The sequence below is a fragment of the Mustela nivalis genome (assembly GCF_964662115.1).
Source record: "Mustela nivalis genome assembly, chromosome: 5".
NCBI lineage: Eukaryota > Metazoa > Chordata > Mammalia > Carnivora > Mustelidae > Mustela > Mustela nivalis.
The window spans coordinates 24,446,832-24,465,074 of NC_139024.1; the positions used below are offsets into that span (position 1 = coordinate 24,446,832).

An 18,243-nucleotide genomic window follows, 5' to 3' on the forward strand; every position below is an offset into this window, starting at 1 on the left:
CATGCCATTAATAAAAATAGAAAAGTTAAGTGGAAAAACTGGTGTAAACTTGGGTTTTGTTTTGTTTTTTAGGATTTTATTTATTTGACAGAGATCACAAGTAGGCAGAGAGGCAGGCAGAGATAGAGAGGAGATAGCAGGTTCCCTGCTGGGGAGAGAGCTGGACTCGGGACTTTATCCCAGGGCCCTGGGATCAAGACCTGAACCGAAGGCAGAGGCTTTTAACCCACTGAGCCACCCAGGTGCCGCATAAATTTGGTTTTTGACATTGTGAGCTTGTGACATCATCAGAGTTGGTGTCCTTCACATTGGAACCTGGCCACTGGAGGAAACAACTCAGTTCTATGTTCAGCCTGATTTCCTTGCTCTTGGCCTTTCTGCAGTGTGGGTAGATTTTGTCTGTGTTTGAAATTTTAAATTTTGTGACTCTTCCAGATTCCAAGAAAGCATAGCAAGAAAAAAGGTTTTGCAAAGGGATGACAAGATTTCTGAATAAAGAAAAATGTATTATGTAGATAATGCAAGTCCTTCCTCTTTTTTAAATTTCTTTTATGTTTTAAAGGTTTTATTTACTTATTTTGAGCAAGAGAGTGTGTGAACGAGGAGAGGGGCAGAGAGAAAGGGAGAGAGAATCTCAAGCAGACTCCACACTGAGCACAGAGCTCAAGTCAGGGCTCAATCCCACAACCATGAGGTCATGACCTGAGCCAAAATCAAGAGTTAGTTGCTTATGATTGAGCCACCCAGCCACCCCTACCCTCCTCTTTTTTTTAACTGGACACCATGACCTCTGTGCACCTGTCTGTTGCTTCCTCTTTTCCCAGGTAGCCCAAGAAGGAGAATACAAAAAAAACATTCACATTCCCCTCCAAAGATAAGCTTTCCCAGGTAAAAGAGAGGGTAACATAGAAGTCCAGTTCTAAATGGTATTGATTTCTTGCAGATGCCTTCTGTGCTATCTTACAATAGGCAAGAATGATCAGGATCACAAAGAAGCCTGCCGTCTTCCTTTGTATTCTGATACCTTTCCCATTTTGTAACTGGAAAGCTGGGTTGGTATAAGGCCTGCTTTTCCTGCCAAACCAAAATTCAACTGCTTAAACTTTGGGACTAGCAAATCTAATAGATTCTGATTTGTAAGCTTTCTTTCTTTTTTTTTTTTTTTAAAGATTTTATTTATTTGAGAGAGAGAGCACAAGCTGGGGAAGGGGCAGAGGGAGAGGGAGAAGCAGACTCCCCACGGAGCAGGGAGTCTGATGCGGGGCTCCATCCCAGGACCCTGGATCTTGACCTGAGCTGAAGGCAGACGCTTAACCAACTGAACCACCCACGTGCCCCTGATTTATAAGCTTTCTAAATCTTTCTAAATCCTCATACACTCTACCCAAACCATTCTAGGATGAGGATGGAGGTCCTACCCTTCCTCCCTTTCTCTGTCCCCTGATAAGCCTTTTCATTCATGTATAACACTAAACTCCACCCCTTTCTACCAATACAGATGCACAGAGATTTTCTTTCCAGTAAGACCTGTCTTTTCTAAAGGAGCCAATGATATTCCTGCAAAAGACCTTTCAAGTGTCATTGTTTTTGCAGCCACCAAAGTCATCTTTTATTCAAACAAGGATTATTAATGGATAATAGGTTAAGACAATTGGATGAATGCTTAGAAGACAACCAAATATTCACGGATTCAAAGCATCTCACAGGTTACTTATTAAATACAAAAAGAAGCAGTGAACAAACTTAGTTTCACCAGTAATGAGACAAACATATTGTATGACTCCTGATGTAATGGAGAAGTATACGGCATCATGTATGTAGTTATCTTGCCCCCCCCCCCAAAAAAAGTTTTCATTTAATCTGACCACGAAAAAACAACTGGACAAATCCAGGATAAGGGACATTCTTTAAGGCAGTTGGCCTGGACTCTTAAAAGATGTGGTATTATGAACAGAAAAAGTGTGGTGTAGGCACTCTTGTAGATTAGAAGAGATTTAAAAGCCATGACATCCAAAAAGAATGTATGATTTCTAACTTGACCTTGGATCTGGTTGAAAACAACTCTGAACAACACTATTGGCTGAACTGGAAACATTTGAGTATAGACTTCTTAGACATTATAGGAAGCGTTTAACTTGGTGGATATGATAATGAATTTGTGGTTATGCAGAAGAACATCGTTGTTCTTGAAGATAAATGCTGTAGTATTCAGGGATGAGCCATCATGAGGTCTACAACTTACTGTCAGATAGATAGCAAATGATCATCCAAAGAAAAAGCAAAGGTGACAAAATATTAGCAATTGAGTAACATAGGCAGAGGGCAAATGGGTGTTCATGATGTTGTCTCCACTAAAAAATTTGAGGAAAAAAAAGTTTGAGGCGAAAGGTAGTTTTCCTTAAAATTTTATTTACTTATTTATTCTTAAGATTTTATTTATTTGACAGAGAGAGACATAGCAAGAGAGGGAATGAGAGCAGGGTGAGTGGGAGAGGGAGAAGCAAGCTTCCCCAAGCAGGGAGCCTAAAGCGGGACTCGATCCCAAGACCCTGGGATCATGATCTGAGCCGAAGGCAGATGCTTAACGACTGAGCCACCCAGGCGCCCCTTTCCTTAAAATGTTAAAAAGAGAATCTCTTTTAAAACGACTGTTATTCCCAAATATAGCTGCTGGCATTTGGGAAGAATAACGTGGTAAGTAGAGTTGATGAGTCTCTAGCAATTTCTGGACTCCCTGCTGTGGAATATTAGCTTTCTACTTTCAGAAAAAGGTTTCTCCATCTCCAGCCTTCAAGTCCAGATAGCAGTAGTTGAACATTGGAAACAGTTCATTTATGTCACCCAATCCTTCTTTGTTACCTGACTTATAAGAAAGCATTTGTTTCTTAAAGTAAAAGACCACATTGTATATCCATTACTTACCAACAGGGAATCTGTCTGCCTTTGGTCTGCAGAGACGGGTGTATAAACCTTTGGAATTAATCCCTCTGTGCATCCTCTCACTCAGAATGCTGGCTTCTCTCTCTCTTTCTCGTACAGAATATTGTTTTACAGCTCTCACTGTAGCTGTCTGAGGGGGCCTCTCGTGTAAGCACTGACACACTAGCTTGTCTATTTTCACTTTTTTTTTTTTTTTTTTAAAGATAAAACAAGGTTCAAACCACACATTCTCTGTGAACTGCTAAAGACTGGGAAAAATTACTTTCTTTTCTCCTGACCTGGATTGACAAGAAGCACACCTACAGGAGGCAAAAAGATGACTGAATCCCTTTTAAAGACCCTGGTAATGAAGCCCGCAGGGAATTGTCATGTACGGGAGAATTTACAGTGGCTTCTGGAGACGAGCAGTGTGGCAGGAAGAGGTTCAGGACTGCTGGCTGTTGAAATACAGTCTGGATTTATTTTATATCAGCCTATTTTGGGCCCCAGCGAGAAAGTTATTTTAATAGTATCTTGCTCTGCTAGAAATATACATAAGTGGCAGATGTCAGAAAAAGAGGGGAAAGTTATAGCACTCCATTCTCCTTGAGACTTAAGGAGTTTATATAGTTGTTCTCATTTAGCCTTTGAAGTAAACACTGATGCATATGGAAGAATAAATTGAATAAAATAAATTGAAAAGGGCGTTAGACAATGGTCCAGACCAGTGATCTTCAAATGAGTGAGACACTCAGGGCGAGGGTACTGAGGCTCTGCATTTTTAACAAACCATCCAGGTGATTCCAGTAACCAGTCCAGCATTTATGAGAGAGAACATTTGGGAACATAGCGTCTAGTTCAACACTCTTATTTTACAGAGAAGAAAATGAAGATGAAAATGCACAGAACAATTTTTTAATTGTTGGAGGTATCAACGTATTATGGGCTAGAAACCATAATTGCTAACATATCATACCTTCACGCATATCACACAGCATATCATATCTTCCCAGGAGGGCACAGTGCTTTTCGGAGTGGTCACTGTCAAGATATTAGCCACTTGCTTTCCTCCATAGACAGGGCGTTCTTAGCACCCTAAGCTTTGAGGTGTGGCTCTTGAAATGTCCCAAGGAGTCTGTTTTAGGCTCTTTCCGCTTCAACAGACTGCTTTCAAGGTTGAGGCACTGAATTACACTAAACCACTGTTTCTATGAGAAGGCTACTAGATCAGTCTTCTCTGTTCTATCCTTTTGTTGTTTGATTTTCATGAATTTTTCGAATTTATAGTCCATAGATTTCCCTCCTTAGCCTACTTATAAACAGCAGTTGGGCAGTACAGTGAGCATATGGTATTGTTTAAGACAAGTGAAAATGATTTGTCAAATATCAGCTAATGCTTCCACATTAACTACATCCTTAGACACCCCACTTTCCTAGAACTAGGAGTGAGTATAATGAACTTTGCTTCGTAAGTTTCCTGAATAGATAGGACATAACCAACATATATAAAGAAAAAGCACTTATCCGTCTATGTGTTCATTCACCAGATGTTATTGGCCATGTGCTTGACCCTAGTCCCGATCTACACATGGAATGCACTTGTAAGCAGGAGAGAAAGTTGTCTCTTCTCAGAGAGCCTAAGTCTTAGAGGGAGATTGTATGTGAAGCCTCTGCAGCCCCTAGAGTATAAGCTCCGTGAGGGCAGAGATTTTGATCTGTTCTGTTCATGGCTGCGTCTCCAGTGCCTAAGCGGTACCTGACACGTAGGAGATGCTTGGTGAATTTAGCGAACGAGCGGTTGTCTGGCAAAGAGAAACTATGGCCCCTCCCAAATTAACTGCTTTACAAAAAAAAAAAAAAGAATAGGTACTGTTTAATGAGGAAATATTATTTATGGAGGGGATTAAATCACCATTGCTGTTGGTTTCTCAAGTGCTCTATTTTTATAAGCTCTTAAAGCCTTCTGTGAAAAAAATTTTGTGTCAAAATATATATACTCTTAGGTATGTATATGACCTACATAGATATTAACACACATGGCTGGAAATACATATATATTCTCTACCAAAAAGATTTAAATCTTTATCATCTTTGTTTTATAAAATAACTCATACTTTTATGTACAAGCTAAAGCAGTCAAGGATGAAATGGTTTCACAGAACAGGATGTTTGTTGTGATAAAATGAAAAGGACGTTCCGGGGAGCTGCATATCAACAGCTAAAGTCTGTTCAGGTTGTAATGGCTGCGGTAATCGTGCTGTCATTTTATGTAGGCTTCTAATCTCTCAGCTTTCAAAACCTTTAAGAGCTGATATTGAACAGATGTGGATTACATACATGGTGTTTCTCCGCTGCCATCTCTCGCAAAGTGTATCTCTACTGGGTAAGGGGTTGGTAGCAAAGCTAGCTATGCAAAATAAAATAGAGAGTTTGAAAATAGCTTGTGATTGATAAAGCACAAGTATCTCAAAGTAATAGAATTCTCTAAGATAATTTGTTTATAATCCAAGTAGGGAAACAATGGTTTTACAAAAATTTCTGATAGGACCCTCTAGTGTTCTTATCTATGAACACTATCTTATCAGGTTCTTCCCACCTGAAGGAACAGCTGTTGGTTTTGGTTTGGGTTTTGGGTTTGATTTTGGTTTCGGTTTTGGTTTTATGAGACAAACTGGAAAGCAACCTCATACCTCCAAAAGGAGAAGTCCACCTGGAGTCATCATAAATTAAGTGGTTTCTCCCTCACTCCTTACCTAACAGCCTCAAGATACAAAAGCTCCTCCACTTCCTAGCCTTCAACAAAGACCATTTTCAACACTTTTAACATACCTGTTGCGTTAAACACTGGAAGATAAGGATGTTGAAAGACGCAGAATGTTAAGCTGGTTAGAATGGGAACAAAATTGAAAGTAGTAAGGAAATGGCCAATTTGTTGTGGGAATGAGTTTGTTGGACAGTAGAAACAATTATTTCTGTGGAGCTCCCCGTTCGTGCATCCTTTGAAAAGTGCTGTGGTGGAAGAATCGTACTAACCAGCAAGAGACAAAGGAAAGGATGAACAATTGAAAAGGTGGAAAGCTTGTGACCACAGGCTCGGTCTCAATGTCAGATATCTCTTAACCTAAAATGAATGCAAGAGACAGCAGGGAGTTTGAGAACTTAAAGACTAAGCAAATTGTGAAATGCTTTTGCTAAAATTTTGGTCACAAGCCATGGATTATTCCTTGGATCAAAGCCTGTTCATGTTCGCGCACTAACGAAGTTTAGTAGCTAGCTCATGAGTGCGCTGAACGGACGTGCTGAAGGCTCCCTAACGAACTGTGGGTATTAGAGTGGAGAAAGAGGGATTTTGAGTGTAGACAGAGCTATTCTGGAAAAAAATGTCCACAGACACACAAACAAGTAAATGTAAAATATCTGAGCAAGTGGGTTAAAGCCTCTGCCTTCAGCTCAAGTCATGATCCCAAGGTCCTGGGATTGAGCCCTGCATTGGGCTCTCTGCTCAGCAGGGAGCCTGCTTCCCCCATCTCTCTGCCTGCCTCTCTGCCTACTTGTGATCTCTGTCAAATAAATAAATAAAATCTTTTTTAAAAAATGGAAAATAAAAAATAAAAGAGCTGAGCAGAAGGAAGAATAAGCCTAGTTTTCACAGTTCTCCAAGAACTGACTCCTATTCCTTGTGGTATAATGCATCTCAGGACTAAGTTCAAACTCTTCCTGATTCACTGAAAATCTAGATCCCTAAAAAATTTGAAGAGCAGATTGAAAACCCTGAATTCTTCATTATAATACATTGGTTGCAGAAAACTTTTGTTTCATAGAAAACATTCAAGTCACAATTTTAACTTAGAGTGGTTTGTGTTGGTGCCAGTGGCTACTACCTGAGCAGTGTCTTCTTCTAAGTTACTTATTAAAGAAAATAAGAAAGAAAACGCAGGCATCTTTGCATAACATTTTTTAAAGGATTCTAAAGAAGCAAGAAGAGTCAAGACAAATGTTATATAAAATCTTTTCTCTCAAGTAGTAATTTGACTTAGGAACAAAATGGTCTCAAGACCTAACCTGTTTGCAAATCGAACAGTTCTTACTCTGAGGTAGCAGGAGTTTTATTCTGAAGTCTACAAAAGATTAATACACTGATTGCTATGTTAGGAAATTTATATAATACATTTGAGTGTATGTGTTAATTTTAAATTTTTAATAACTAAAATATTTTTAAATAAAGTCTGACCCCATTTAAAATGTCTTTTTTTTTTTTTAAGATTTATTTTAGGGGCACCTGAGTGGCTTAGTTGTTGAGCATCTGCCTTCGGATCAGATCATGATCCCAGGGTCCTGGGATCAAGCCCCATGTCAGGCTCCTTGCTCAGCAGGAAGCCTGCTTCTTCCACTCCCACTCGCCCTGCTGTGTTCCCTCTCTCGCTGTGACTCTCTATGTCAAATAAAAAAAGATTTTATTTTAGAGAGAGAGATAGTGAGAGGAGGTGGGAGGCAGGCAGAAGGAGAGAGAGAATCCCAGGCACACCCCGTGCTGAGCGTGGATCCCAATGAGGGGGTTTGCCCGACCTCACGGACCCGGGATCATGACCTGAGTCAAAATCAAGAGTGAAATGACTAACTAACTGAGCCACCCAACCACCCCTATGTTGTTTTCAATTCGACCTTTCTTCTCTCTAACCTCTGGGTGGCTGGGGGGTGGAGGGGGGGTCTTTCAACATAATACAACGTAATAAAAAGTATGCCAAAAAGGAAGTGGAGGAGACACTGGCCCCACAGATTACTTATGTTTATACAGGAGGAAACATGTTGTTACAGGGGAACCATCTGATAATCACCACCTTAAACAAGTGATCAAATTCATAGCTTTACTAAAAGTGGGACCGCCTAACATTTTGTGCCTCCTGAATTGATACAGTATTAAGTCTGTAATATTTTGTATAAAGTACTCATGGCAGAAACATTTAAACAAGCTTTTTTGGACCTAGCTTTCAGTTTGCAAGCAAAACAGGGACAAGTTAAATGACAGTGAAAAAATAATATGGCAAATCAAAAAAGTCAGATTTTCAGAGTGCCTGGCTGACTCAGCCAGTGGAACATGCAATTCTTGATCTCGGCATCGTGGATCTGAGCCCCACATTGGGTGTAGACATTAAAATCAAGGGGCGCCTGGGTGACTCAGTTGTTAAGCGTCTACTTTTGGCTCAGGTCATGATCCCGGGATCCTGGGATCAAGCCCCATATCTGGCTCCCTCCTCAGGGGGGAGTCTGCTTCTCCCTCTCCCACTCCCCCTGCCTGGGTTCCTGCTTTCACTGTCTCTCTCTGTGTCAAATAAATAAAATCTTTAAAAAATAAGAATAAAATAAAATTTTAAAAAGTCAATGATTTTCATGAAAAAATTAATAGTTTTTATTTTTACTTCTTGAAAAATGAGAAGGGTCTAGTCTAGATTTAAAAGACTAACCTCTGGACTCCTGGATGGCTCAGAGGGTTAAGCCTCTGCCTTCGGCTCAGGTCATGATCTCAGGGTCCTGGGATCGAGTCCCACATCGGGCTCTCTGCTCAGCAGGGAGCCTTCTTCCTCCTCTCTCTCTCTCTGCCTGCCTCTCTACCTGCTTGTGATCTCTGTCTGTCAAATAAATAAATAAAATCTTTAAAAAAAAAAAAAAAAGACTAACCTCTGAGGGGCGCCTGAGTGGCTTAGGTAAGTGGCTGCCTTCCGCTCAGGTCATGATCTCAGGGTCTTGGGATCAAGCCCCGTGTCAGGCTCCCTGCTCAGCGGGCAGTCTGCTTTCCCCTCTCCCTCTGCCTGCTGCTCTGCCTTCTTGTACTCTTTATCTGTCAAATAAATAAATAAAATCTTTTTTTTAAATGAAAAAAAAAAAAGAAGACTAACCTCGGGGCACCTGGGTGGCTGAGTGGGGTAAAGTCTCTGCCTTTGCCCAGGATTCTGGGATCGAGCCCCGCATCGGGCTCTCTGCTCAGCAGGGAGCCTGCTTCCTCCCCTCTCTCTGCCTGCTTCTCTGCCTACTTGTGATCTCTGTCTGTCAAATAAATAATTAAAATCTTAAAAAAAAAAAAAAAAAAAGACTAACCTCTGAGATACAAAAACTATGTGCAGTGTGTAAATCTTGATTAATCCTGGTTGGGGAGGGGAAGCTATAAAAGATATTCTTGGGACAATAGGAGAAATTTGAATATGGATTGCATCTCAGATAATATGGAATTATAGTTAGTTTTTAACATTGGGTAGCAGTCATGTGGTCATGTCTGAGACATTCTGTGCTTACAAGACGTGCTGAAGCGTGGCGGGGCGAAGAGTCATGATGTCCGCCACTGCCATGTCTAGATAGAGTATATACGTGTGCTTCCTTTCCCGTTCTTTCAACTTTTCAGTGTGTTTAAAAGTGCTCTGTGTACAGTTGTATAGAGATACAACTATGTAGATGTATAAAGAGATACATGGTAGGGAGCCAAGGGAGAGAGTGTCAACCTTTATTCTTGGAGAAGTACAAGTTATAGAAGCACTAAATAATTTTTAAAGAACTAACAAATTAATTTCCCCTTCTTTCTACTTTAGGCTCGAGAGAAAGGAAGATTAGACTATGCTAAGGTAAGTAGATTTTATACATACTGTACAGTTTCATTCATTCCAGTCTGGTGTGTGGTTTTTGTTTATATTTGAAAGGTCAGAAGAGAATCATCCCTTTCAAAGTTGAGGAATGTTCCCTGTTAAACAACAGGCATCCGCAGGTAAGTGTCCTTACCCGGTGCTTACTTCATTCATGTAGACCTTGGTGGTGTGGAGACTACAGTAGTAAGCCAGATGAAGTGTTTACTTTTGGGACATTTACAGTCCAGTGTGGGAGATAGATAACTAATAAACAACTAAATGGATACATCATATACAGTCATGTTCTGGCAAGTGCAATGAGGAAAAACAAAGTGGAGAAGATCACTCACCATTGCTAGAAAGATGCCTTTGGCATCTTTGACTTTTTAGCGCCATTAGATAATACGTGAGAAGGACCACACAGAGCCAACTTAGACTCCTAAAGGTAGTAGTTTTCACATCGTCTCTGGAGCTTTTGAAAACACATGGCTAAGTGCAGCATCACACCCTTGTTCACCAAGATCAAAATCCCCTGGTGGAGAGAGCAAGGCAGGGGGAGGGAGGAAGTATTTGAAAAAAGGCTCCACAGATAGTTCCGACACGCAGCCTTGGCAGTGCACCAGTGCAAGCCTCTGAACACACTTGGGTCACGTTCTGTGTCCCCCCAGGGACAAATGGAACATTGTAGCGGGAGCGTGGGACGCATACAGCTGCCTGGCCAAAGGAACATGCTAATCGTCTGGTCTAGGCAGTAATCAGGAGTCTCCCGGGTGTAAGCACACCTGCACTCGAAGACAAGGAGGAAGAAATACTAGCTGTAAGGGCAGGCAGTGGGACAGCTGAAACCCACCGTGATCTCTCAGGGCTTATCCAGAACCTCGTGCTCTCCTGACAGCCCACGGGGTGTCCACTTATGGCTCCGTGCCTTTGCTCCCTTTTCCTTGACTGAGGTACAGTCCCTCCTTCTCTCTCTCACACAAACTTTTGCTTCCTTTCTGAAAAACTAGATAAGAGCACCTCTAAACTGAGGGCCTCCATACGCATCACTCTTCATAGATGTCTACTTGAGCCTTAATGTATCCGAACTCGGGCCATGGACATGTCCTCCTGGGTCTCCCACAGGCATCTTAAAGTGAACTCACCATCTTGCGTGACATCTCTGGTCCTTTTTTTTTTTTTTTTTAAGTTTTGTTTATTTAAGTAATCTCTACACCCAGTGTGGGGTTCAAACTCATGACCCAAGATCAAAAGTTGCATGCTTTTGTAATTGAGCCAGTCAGGTAGTCTTAGAAATACCTTATTTTTTAGAGAAGTTTTAGGTTCACAGCAAAATTGGGCAGAAAGTATCAAGAGGTACCATATCCCCTGACCCTACACACACATGGCCTCCCCTATTATCAGTAATCTGCAGGACAGTGACATATTTGTTAGAGAAGCTACATCAACCTATCGTCAGTACCCAAAGTCCATGGTGTACATCAGTGTCCACTCATGTTGTATCTCTTGGCCTTTTAACTTATTCTCTCTCCTGATGTTGGCCCTGTTATCCTACCAGTCAACCCTGTGAGACAGTCAACCCTGTGCCCTTGACATCTCCTACTCCCTCACCCCCAGGTTCTTTACCAAGTCATGCCATTTTGGTGTCCTATGTTGTCTTAAATCCAACCCCCCCGCCTTGATCTGTCTTCCATTATTTACATTGAGTTTCTGACTGGAAAACCTACTGACTGGTCTTCGTGACTTTGTCACCGCAAGTCCATTACTAGCTGGAATGTCTATCTAAATCATAAACCTGATTTATGGAAACCTGTCATTGGCTCATGTCGTTTATAATGCAAATTCAAAGCTGCCAGATGATTTCACCCCCTAGAGGGACTCTCCAGCGTCATCTCTTCCCACTCTGTGCTCCAGCAGCACCGGGTCACACAAAACATACTGCTTCTGTTTTCTGTGCCTTGAAATGTCCCCTCTGCTTGAAATGCCCTTCCCACTTTATCAGCTACCCCGGTTCTTTATGTAAGGTTTCAGTTAGGATCATCTCCTACAGGTGGTCCTTCCTGGTTCCCCAGGCTGGATCAAGTGCTTTCCTTCATTCTTTAATACACCATGCATCTCTCAGGCCATTCCTCTAATATTATGATGCCCCATTTATGGGACCAACCACACACTATGAGCTCTCTGAGGGCAGGGATAGTGTCTTATTTGTCTTGCTGGTTAGCCTTGCGTTTGGCACATGGTAAACGGTGAGTGACTGAATGAGGGAGCAAGGCATAGAGGGAATGGATGAATGTAGAAAATAGAAGAGTAAGAAAAGAGAAGATGCATGAAGTTAGTTTCAGGAGAAAATCTGGTATAGGGTTCTTTTATCTTGGAGAGGAAGGATGCTTTTGATGAACATGGATATAAACAGGGCTAAAAAGATTGTTGGGGGAGGTGCCCGGGTGGCTCAAACAGTAAAGCGTCCACCTTCCGCTCAGGTCACTATCCCAGGGATTGATCCCTGGGATCGAGCCCCACATCAGGCTCCCTGCTTGGCGGGAAGCCTGCTTCCTCCTCTCCCACTCCCCCTGCTTGTGTTCCCTCTCTCGCTGTGTCTGCCGCTATCAAATAAATAAATAAATAAAACCTTAAAAAAAATTGGGGAAGACTGTAATATATTATCTTAGAGATAAAGGCTGAGATTATTCTGTGACAGTAAAAGAAAGGTAACCAAAAAAGTCAGGAAAAGTCTTGGCAATAGAGTGTTGATAATTGATGTTTATTCGTGACTCAGAGAACTCCCATAGGATTTTTTATTACAGAGGCACATGACAATTGAAGAGGTTAAGAGAAAGGAAAAAATATGATGCACAGATAGAAGACACCCCTGGGCCAAGCAGAAGCTCGGCCACCAACTCACTGCAAAATTTGATGATCACTTAACCTGTCTGGTCTTCCTTTGATTTCCTTCATAGAAAGTAAGCGGTTGAGATAAGTGCTGGTCAGTTCTTCGGGCCCATTCCAAATTCGAGAGGAGACATTCTTCTTGGTGGGGGGGAAGAGGGGGCGGGCATTCTTATCTTGTAGACCTGAGGTCCACATTCATTCCCTCTTCCACTTTGTCCACCCAGCCACTATGTATTGGACAGTTAATATGTGCAAGTTGCTGTGCACCATGAGCAAGACTGATGCAGGCCTTGCCTTCAGATGCTTCCTCGACTCAGACCTCCCTATCTTTTTTTTTTTTTTTAAGTTTTTATTTATTTATTTATTTGGCAGACAGAAATCACAAGTTGGGGGGCAGGGGGGAAGCAGACTCCCTGCTGAGCAGAGAGCCCGATGCAGGGCTCAATCCCAGGACCCTGGGATCATGACCTGAGCCAAAGGCAGAGACTTTAACCCACTGAGGCACCCAGGCACCCCCCAGACCTCCCTATCTAAAGTAGCCACTCCCCAGGGACACCTGAGTAACTCCATCTTAGTTGAGATGGAGGTTAAGCATCTGCCTTTGGCTCAGGTCATAATCTCAGAGTCCTGGGATCGAGTCCCACATCGGGCTCCCTGTTTAGCGGTGAGTGTGCTTCTTCTCCCTCTGCCTCTCGTCCCAGCTCGTGTTCTCACTCACCCTGTGTGCACTCTCTTGCTCTCTCTCTCTCTCTCAAATAAATAAATAATCTTTAAAAAATAATAATAGAGTAGCCACCCCCCCTTCTCTATTTTTTCTTAACATTTATAGTCATCTAAAATTATCATTTTCACTGAGTTGATTGTTTCTGCTTTTTCTTTCGCTGAAACAACAGAGCTCTAAAGGCAGGGCCTAGCTCATGGTAACATCCTCTGCACCCAGCACAGGCTTCTATATAGGAGGGCTTGGCGAATGCATGCTTGTGAGTTGTGTTAGTGTTATTCTAGAAGGGCAGGCAGTTCTGGGAAGTCTGGAATGGAGTATTGTAGACTTCAGTGAACTATTTTAAGAGTACACTGACTATATAACACAGTCCATCTCAACGGTCAGTAGCCCTAAGGTTGCCTTCCGAAGTGCCTAATGACAATATTTCTCATGCTGGTAAACAGAGCCCAACCCTCTGGAACATGTGGCACAGTTCTGACACTTAAGGGCCGTGTACTTGATCTAGGCAATTAATCTAGATGTATCATCCTTACACAGACCGACACCCAAGTAACATGGGGAAAAAGAGATTATATCCATCCCTTCCACGTATGGGGGAGGTGCCTGCAGGGTGCAGTTTATGATACTGTCTCCGTGTACTGGACTGTGGGCCCATAGTAATACATATCATGACCCCAGGTCTCTTCCTCTCTGTTTGGCATGAGCATGGTGCTCGTGCTGACCGACGGAGGCCCCATGCTTAGCAGCTCAGGGCTGCCCTTTTAGGGTTATCTGTAAAAACTACATCTGGAAAACTCAGCAGCCATTTCTGGAGATCATCATGAAATGTATTCATGGCTGGAAATTTTGTTACTTTCAAGTGGTATTTATCCCAAAACCAAATTTTATCTGAAAAATCCGATTTCGAGGACCATGGAAAATTATTTTGGCCGTGTGCTCTGCGGCCTCACCTGCCATCTCTCCAAATCTGTGGGTCTTAGCAGGGCGAGGAGGTGAAGGGAGAGATAGAAGGGGTGGTCGTTTCCAAAGCATTGTCAGCAGAATCTTGAGACTGTCGCTTTCTGCAAAACTGTGGTCTGTACTCAGTCACTCAGATAAGAAATAGAAGTACTTTTTAATTGAGCGCCTGGTGCGATAGAGAGCGGAGATGAATGCTTTACACCCCCACAGTGCCTTTCAGCTTAAGATACCAAAGTACTCGACAACTATTCATTCATTACGTCTCGCCCCCCTCTATCAGGTGGTTAACACACTCATAGGCGCACTCTACCTATTGTGGAAACTCATCCACCTGGAGTCCGGGCAAGGACGGGGGCGGCTGTGTCACTGTAGAGCAATTCCACACAGTAGCTTCTAAAATAGAACAATAAGGAATGTCTTCCTTCCCTAGTTAAAACTGAGGAAGTTCTAGAAGACAGAATATAATTATCCGAAGTGAGTATGACCCAGAAAGCTAGTGCTAGCACTTGAGCTCATATGCACAAGACGATGGGGATCTTAATTACCGCGATGGGCGCAGCCCCTGGGGGGTGTATCTCAGATTCCATTCCCTGCTCCCTGGGCTTCCGGCCCCATGGTCCAGCTCGGCGGATTCAGTGTGGAGCTAGAGGAAAGAGTGCCACCTATTGAACTGTTAAGAATTCATGGGTGCTTGTTGGGACTGGTGGAGAAGCTTCTCGGACCCCACTCACGCTTGGTTTGCTATGGTAACATATATATGTCGAAAGAAAACGAATATGTTGACTCCTCTTGCTTAGAAAAACATCTACAAACGTCTGTGTATTTTCCCCAGCTGGAGCTGAGCGTATGCCTGCAGTTCAGCCCTACTGCTCCTCGAAACCAGCCTGCTGCTAAAAGACTGAGGCAGATGGTATTTTTACCACTTCAGGCAAAACATGGCACCTATGGTTCGGCTTTCTACAATTTTAATTTTTTAACACTTCCAAAATGGCTGCTTAAATCTCTCCAGCCTAGAGATGCAGACTTTTCTCCCAGTTTCTTTTTAAGAATTGCTGCAGATGGGGGCACCTGGGTGGCTCAGTGGGTTAAAGCCTCTGCCTTTGGCTCAGGTCAGGATCCCAGGGTCCTGGGATCGAGCCCTGCATCGGGTTCTCTGCTCAGTGGGGAGCCTGCTTCCCTCTCTCTCTCTGCCTGCCTCTCTGCCTACTTGCGATCTCTGTCAAATAAATAAATAAAATCTTTTTTAAAAAATAACAATTGCTGCAGATACCCAGGCGGGAATAAAGAGTACCTAGGTGGTCAAAACTAGACTCAGGCATGCGCTTTGCCGGCCACCGGCTCATTCCTTCACAAGACCCTGGACCAGGCCTTGAAGGGGGAGCTTCATTGACCTTCATGCTAATTTTGACACAAAGACTATAAATGGTTTATAGGAGCTTTCTTTACAGTCCTCTCTAGTCTTTTCCTGGGCAGTTCCTAATAATTTTCCCCACGATGCAGTACAGAAGAGAGAGTTGCTTTTTTCATGTTTTCCTCCTGAGGTTCGCTCTAAGCATAGAGTTGCTCAAGGTTAAGCACCGGGAAAAGAAAGATCTTGCAGGTGTTAATTCATTACGCATCCAGTTCTCGGTTGAACGTAAGAGAGAGATTATTTTTAAAGGAATGGGGTTTTGACGTGCCCTCCCTGCTGGGGTCTGTTCAGGGTTGCAGAGAAGCACGAGCTTCTGACTGTGTCCCAGCACACTCAGGCTCCGTGTCCAGAGCTGCTCTTCTCCCTCCCCGCCCTCAGAAGGCCTCGCACATTCTGTTTTATTATAAAACGCATTTGCATCGGGTACACATTAAAATTCTCCTCCCACCAGCAAACAGGGTTGTCCGCACACATTTGCATTTGCTCGCATATCATCACTTCCCTTCAAGAAGAAAAAAGAGACTTTCCTCTCGTGTCATGGTTCTCCTTTCCAAGGTTTGCCCCTGTTAGTCTTTTTTTTTTTCTTTTATTATCCATAAATTGCTTCCACCATTTTGCTGCAGACTGAGTCCAAAATTCTACTTTTTTGAAGCTTGAGTATAGAAAATTTTCTGTAAATATTATTGTCCTTTCTTTACTGACAAAGCCAGACTTTTTTTTTTCCTTTTTTTTTTTTTTTTTTTTTTTGGCAGACGGTTTTTGCCTGCTCGTTCTCTCTCATAACCCTAGCTAACTGGCTCTGAGAATTTTTCACATTGGCACATTGAGAGACCAGATGTTCCTGTGTTTTCTCTTCCGCATACCCCTTTCTTGGGCAGATGCTGCTTCTCCTACCCTGGGACTTCACATTAGCTCCTTTGGTAGAGTGGTCCATACGGCACCATTGGATGGACTAAACCTCTCGTTTCCTCTAACCTCCTGAAGTTGTCTTTACATTTAGGATTTCTGTTTTCGTGGTAACAACAGACACTGTATAGAAGCATGGTCATTTTCTCCCATCTTTTCCCATAAAGGACTTGTAGTCCAATTAAATGAGGTGTTTATCATAGTGTTTAATTAAGAAAATCCAAATACCATGATGATATGGGTGCAGCTATGTAAAATTTTGATAAAGACTGGAAGAAAGCATTAAAAATATAAATATGGGCATTAAGGTGATAACACTTCAGCATGTTTTAAAATAAATACATTTTCTTTTTTTTTTTTTTAAATAAGGCTTTATTTATTTATTTGACAGAGAGAGACACAGCAAGAGAGGGAACATAGCAGAGGGAGTGGGAAAGGGAGAGTCAGTCTCCCTGCAGGGCAGGGAGCCCAATGCCAGGCTCTATCCCACGACCTTGGGATCATGACCTGAGCCTAAAACAGATACTTAACAGCTGAGCCACCCAGGTGCCCCGAATAAATACATTTTCTTTTTAAGATTTCTGGTTTTGAAATGTGGACTCACATATGATTTAGAATTTTGACCTGAGCTGCGGGGAATTGACAAGTAACTTGCCTGAAATCATGTGTTTAGTGACATAACCAGAATTTAATTTTAGACTCCTAAAAAATTGCATGTCTGCTTCTGTGGCAATAGGCAGAAATACATGGTTGGAAAATGTCATTTTTGTACACTGCGAGTTTCTGTGCTAGACCGCCTGTAGTGGTTGAAGTGATGGAAGACAATTGAGGAAAACAGAAAGCTAGCACTGAGCAGGCCTTGAGGGTGTTGATCTGATGACTTAACCACAGCACAGGGATAGGTGCTACAAGGGACTGCCAAGACTGCCATCTGAAAGCTTGAAACCCCACCTCCACCCCTTGTTTCCTTAAAAACCAGATAAAAAGGAATGCCTGGGTGGTTCCATCTGCTAAGCATCTGCCTTTGGCTCAGGTCATGATCTCAGGGTCCTGGGAATGAGTCCCACATCAGGCTCCCTGTTCAGCAGAGAGCCAGCTTCTCCCTTTGCCCCTCCTCCTGCTTGTGTTTTCTCACTCTCTTAAGTAAATGATTTTAAAAAATAAAATAAATTCTAGGGGCACCTGGGTGGTTCCGTCAGTTACGCAAGTCCCACTGTTGGTCTCAGCTCAGACCTTGATCTCAGGGTCATGAGTTCAAAGCCCCGTATTGGGCTCCATATACCATATTTAGTATCTTGAACCAGAGTCATGCCTTACTATGAGCCCTCAAGTCTTTTTGCAAAACAGTTGCTCTTTGGACATGCATTCATCTCTAGTCATCAAGCTAGTTTTTTCCTCCTTAAGTCTCTGAGTATGTTATTTTGCATTTATCCCCAGTGACTATCATCTTGCTTTGATGATCTATTCCTCTAATTTCTTAATGTTATTTTAAAATTAGATTCTTGTTCTCTGAGGTGTTAACAATCCCACACACCTCAGTGGCATCAAGTCAAGATTATGACTTGATGGTCATAATCTCTGTTCCCCTGTGGATCATGAATAATATTATTAAATTCTATCAATAATAAGCCTCTTTGTGACATCATAAAATGTGCCATTCTCTCCATCGTTAACCCCAATACTATTGATATTATTTGAATTCAGTTCTCTACATAGTTGCAGATCTTTTTTTTCCCTTCAGATCGTATATTCCTAGCTCACTGATCTCGGGTTTCTAATTTTATATGTAAACTGAGAAATTAGTTCACAATAATAATATTTAGTGG

General features: G+C 42.3%; 1 protein-coding gene across 2 annotated transcripts in view; it reads left to right on the top strand.

Annotated features, from left to right (window-relative positions):
• Positions 1 to 18,243, top strand: part of PDSS2 (decaprenyl diphosphate synthase subunit 2) — a 260,870-nt gene that overhangs the window by 224,645 nt on the left and 17,982 nt on the right. For both annotated transcript variants that reach the window (XM_082732091.1, XM_082732090.1), the window contains exon 7: positions 9,498 to 9,530. In XM_082732091.1, the coding sequence (XP_082588217.1) occupies positions 9,498 to 9,530 (33 nt within the window). The remainder of the gene's footprint in view (positions 1 to 9,497; positions 9,531 to 18,243) is intronic.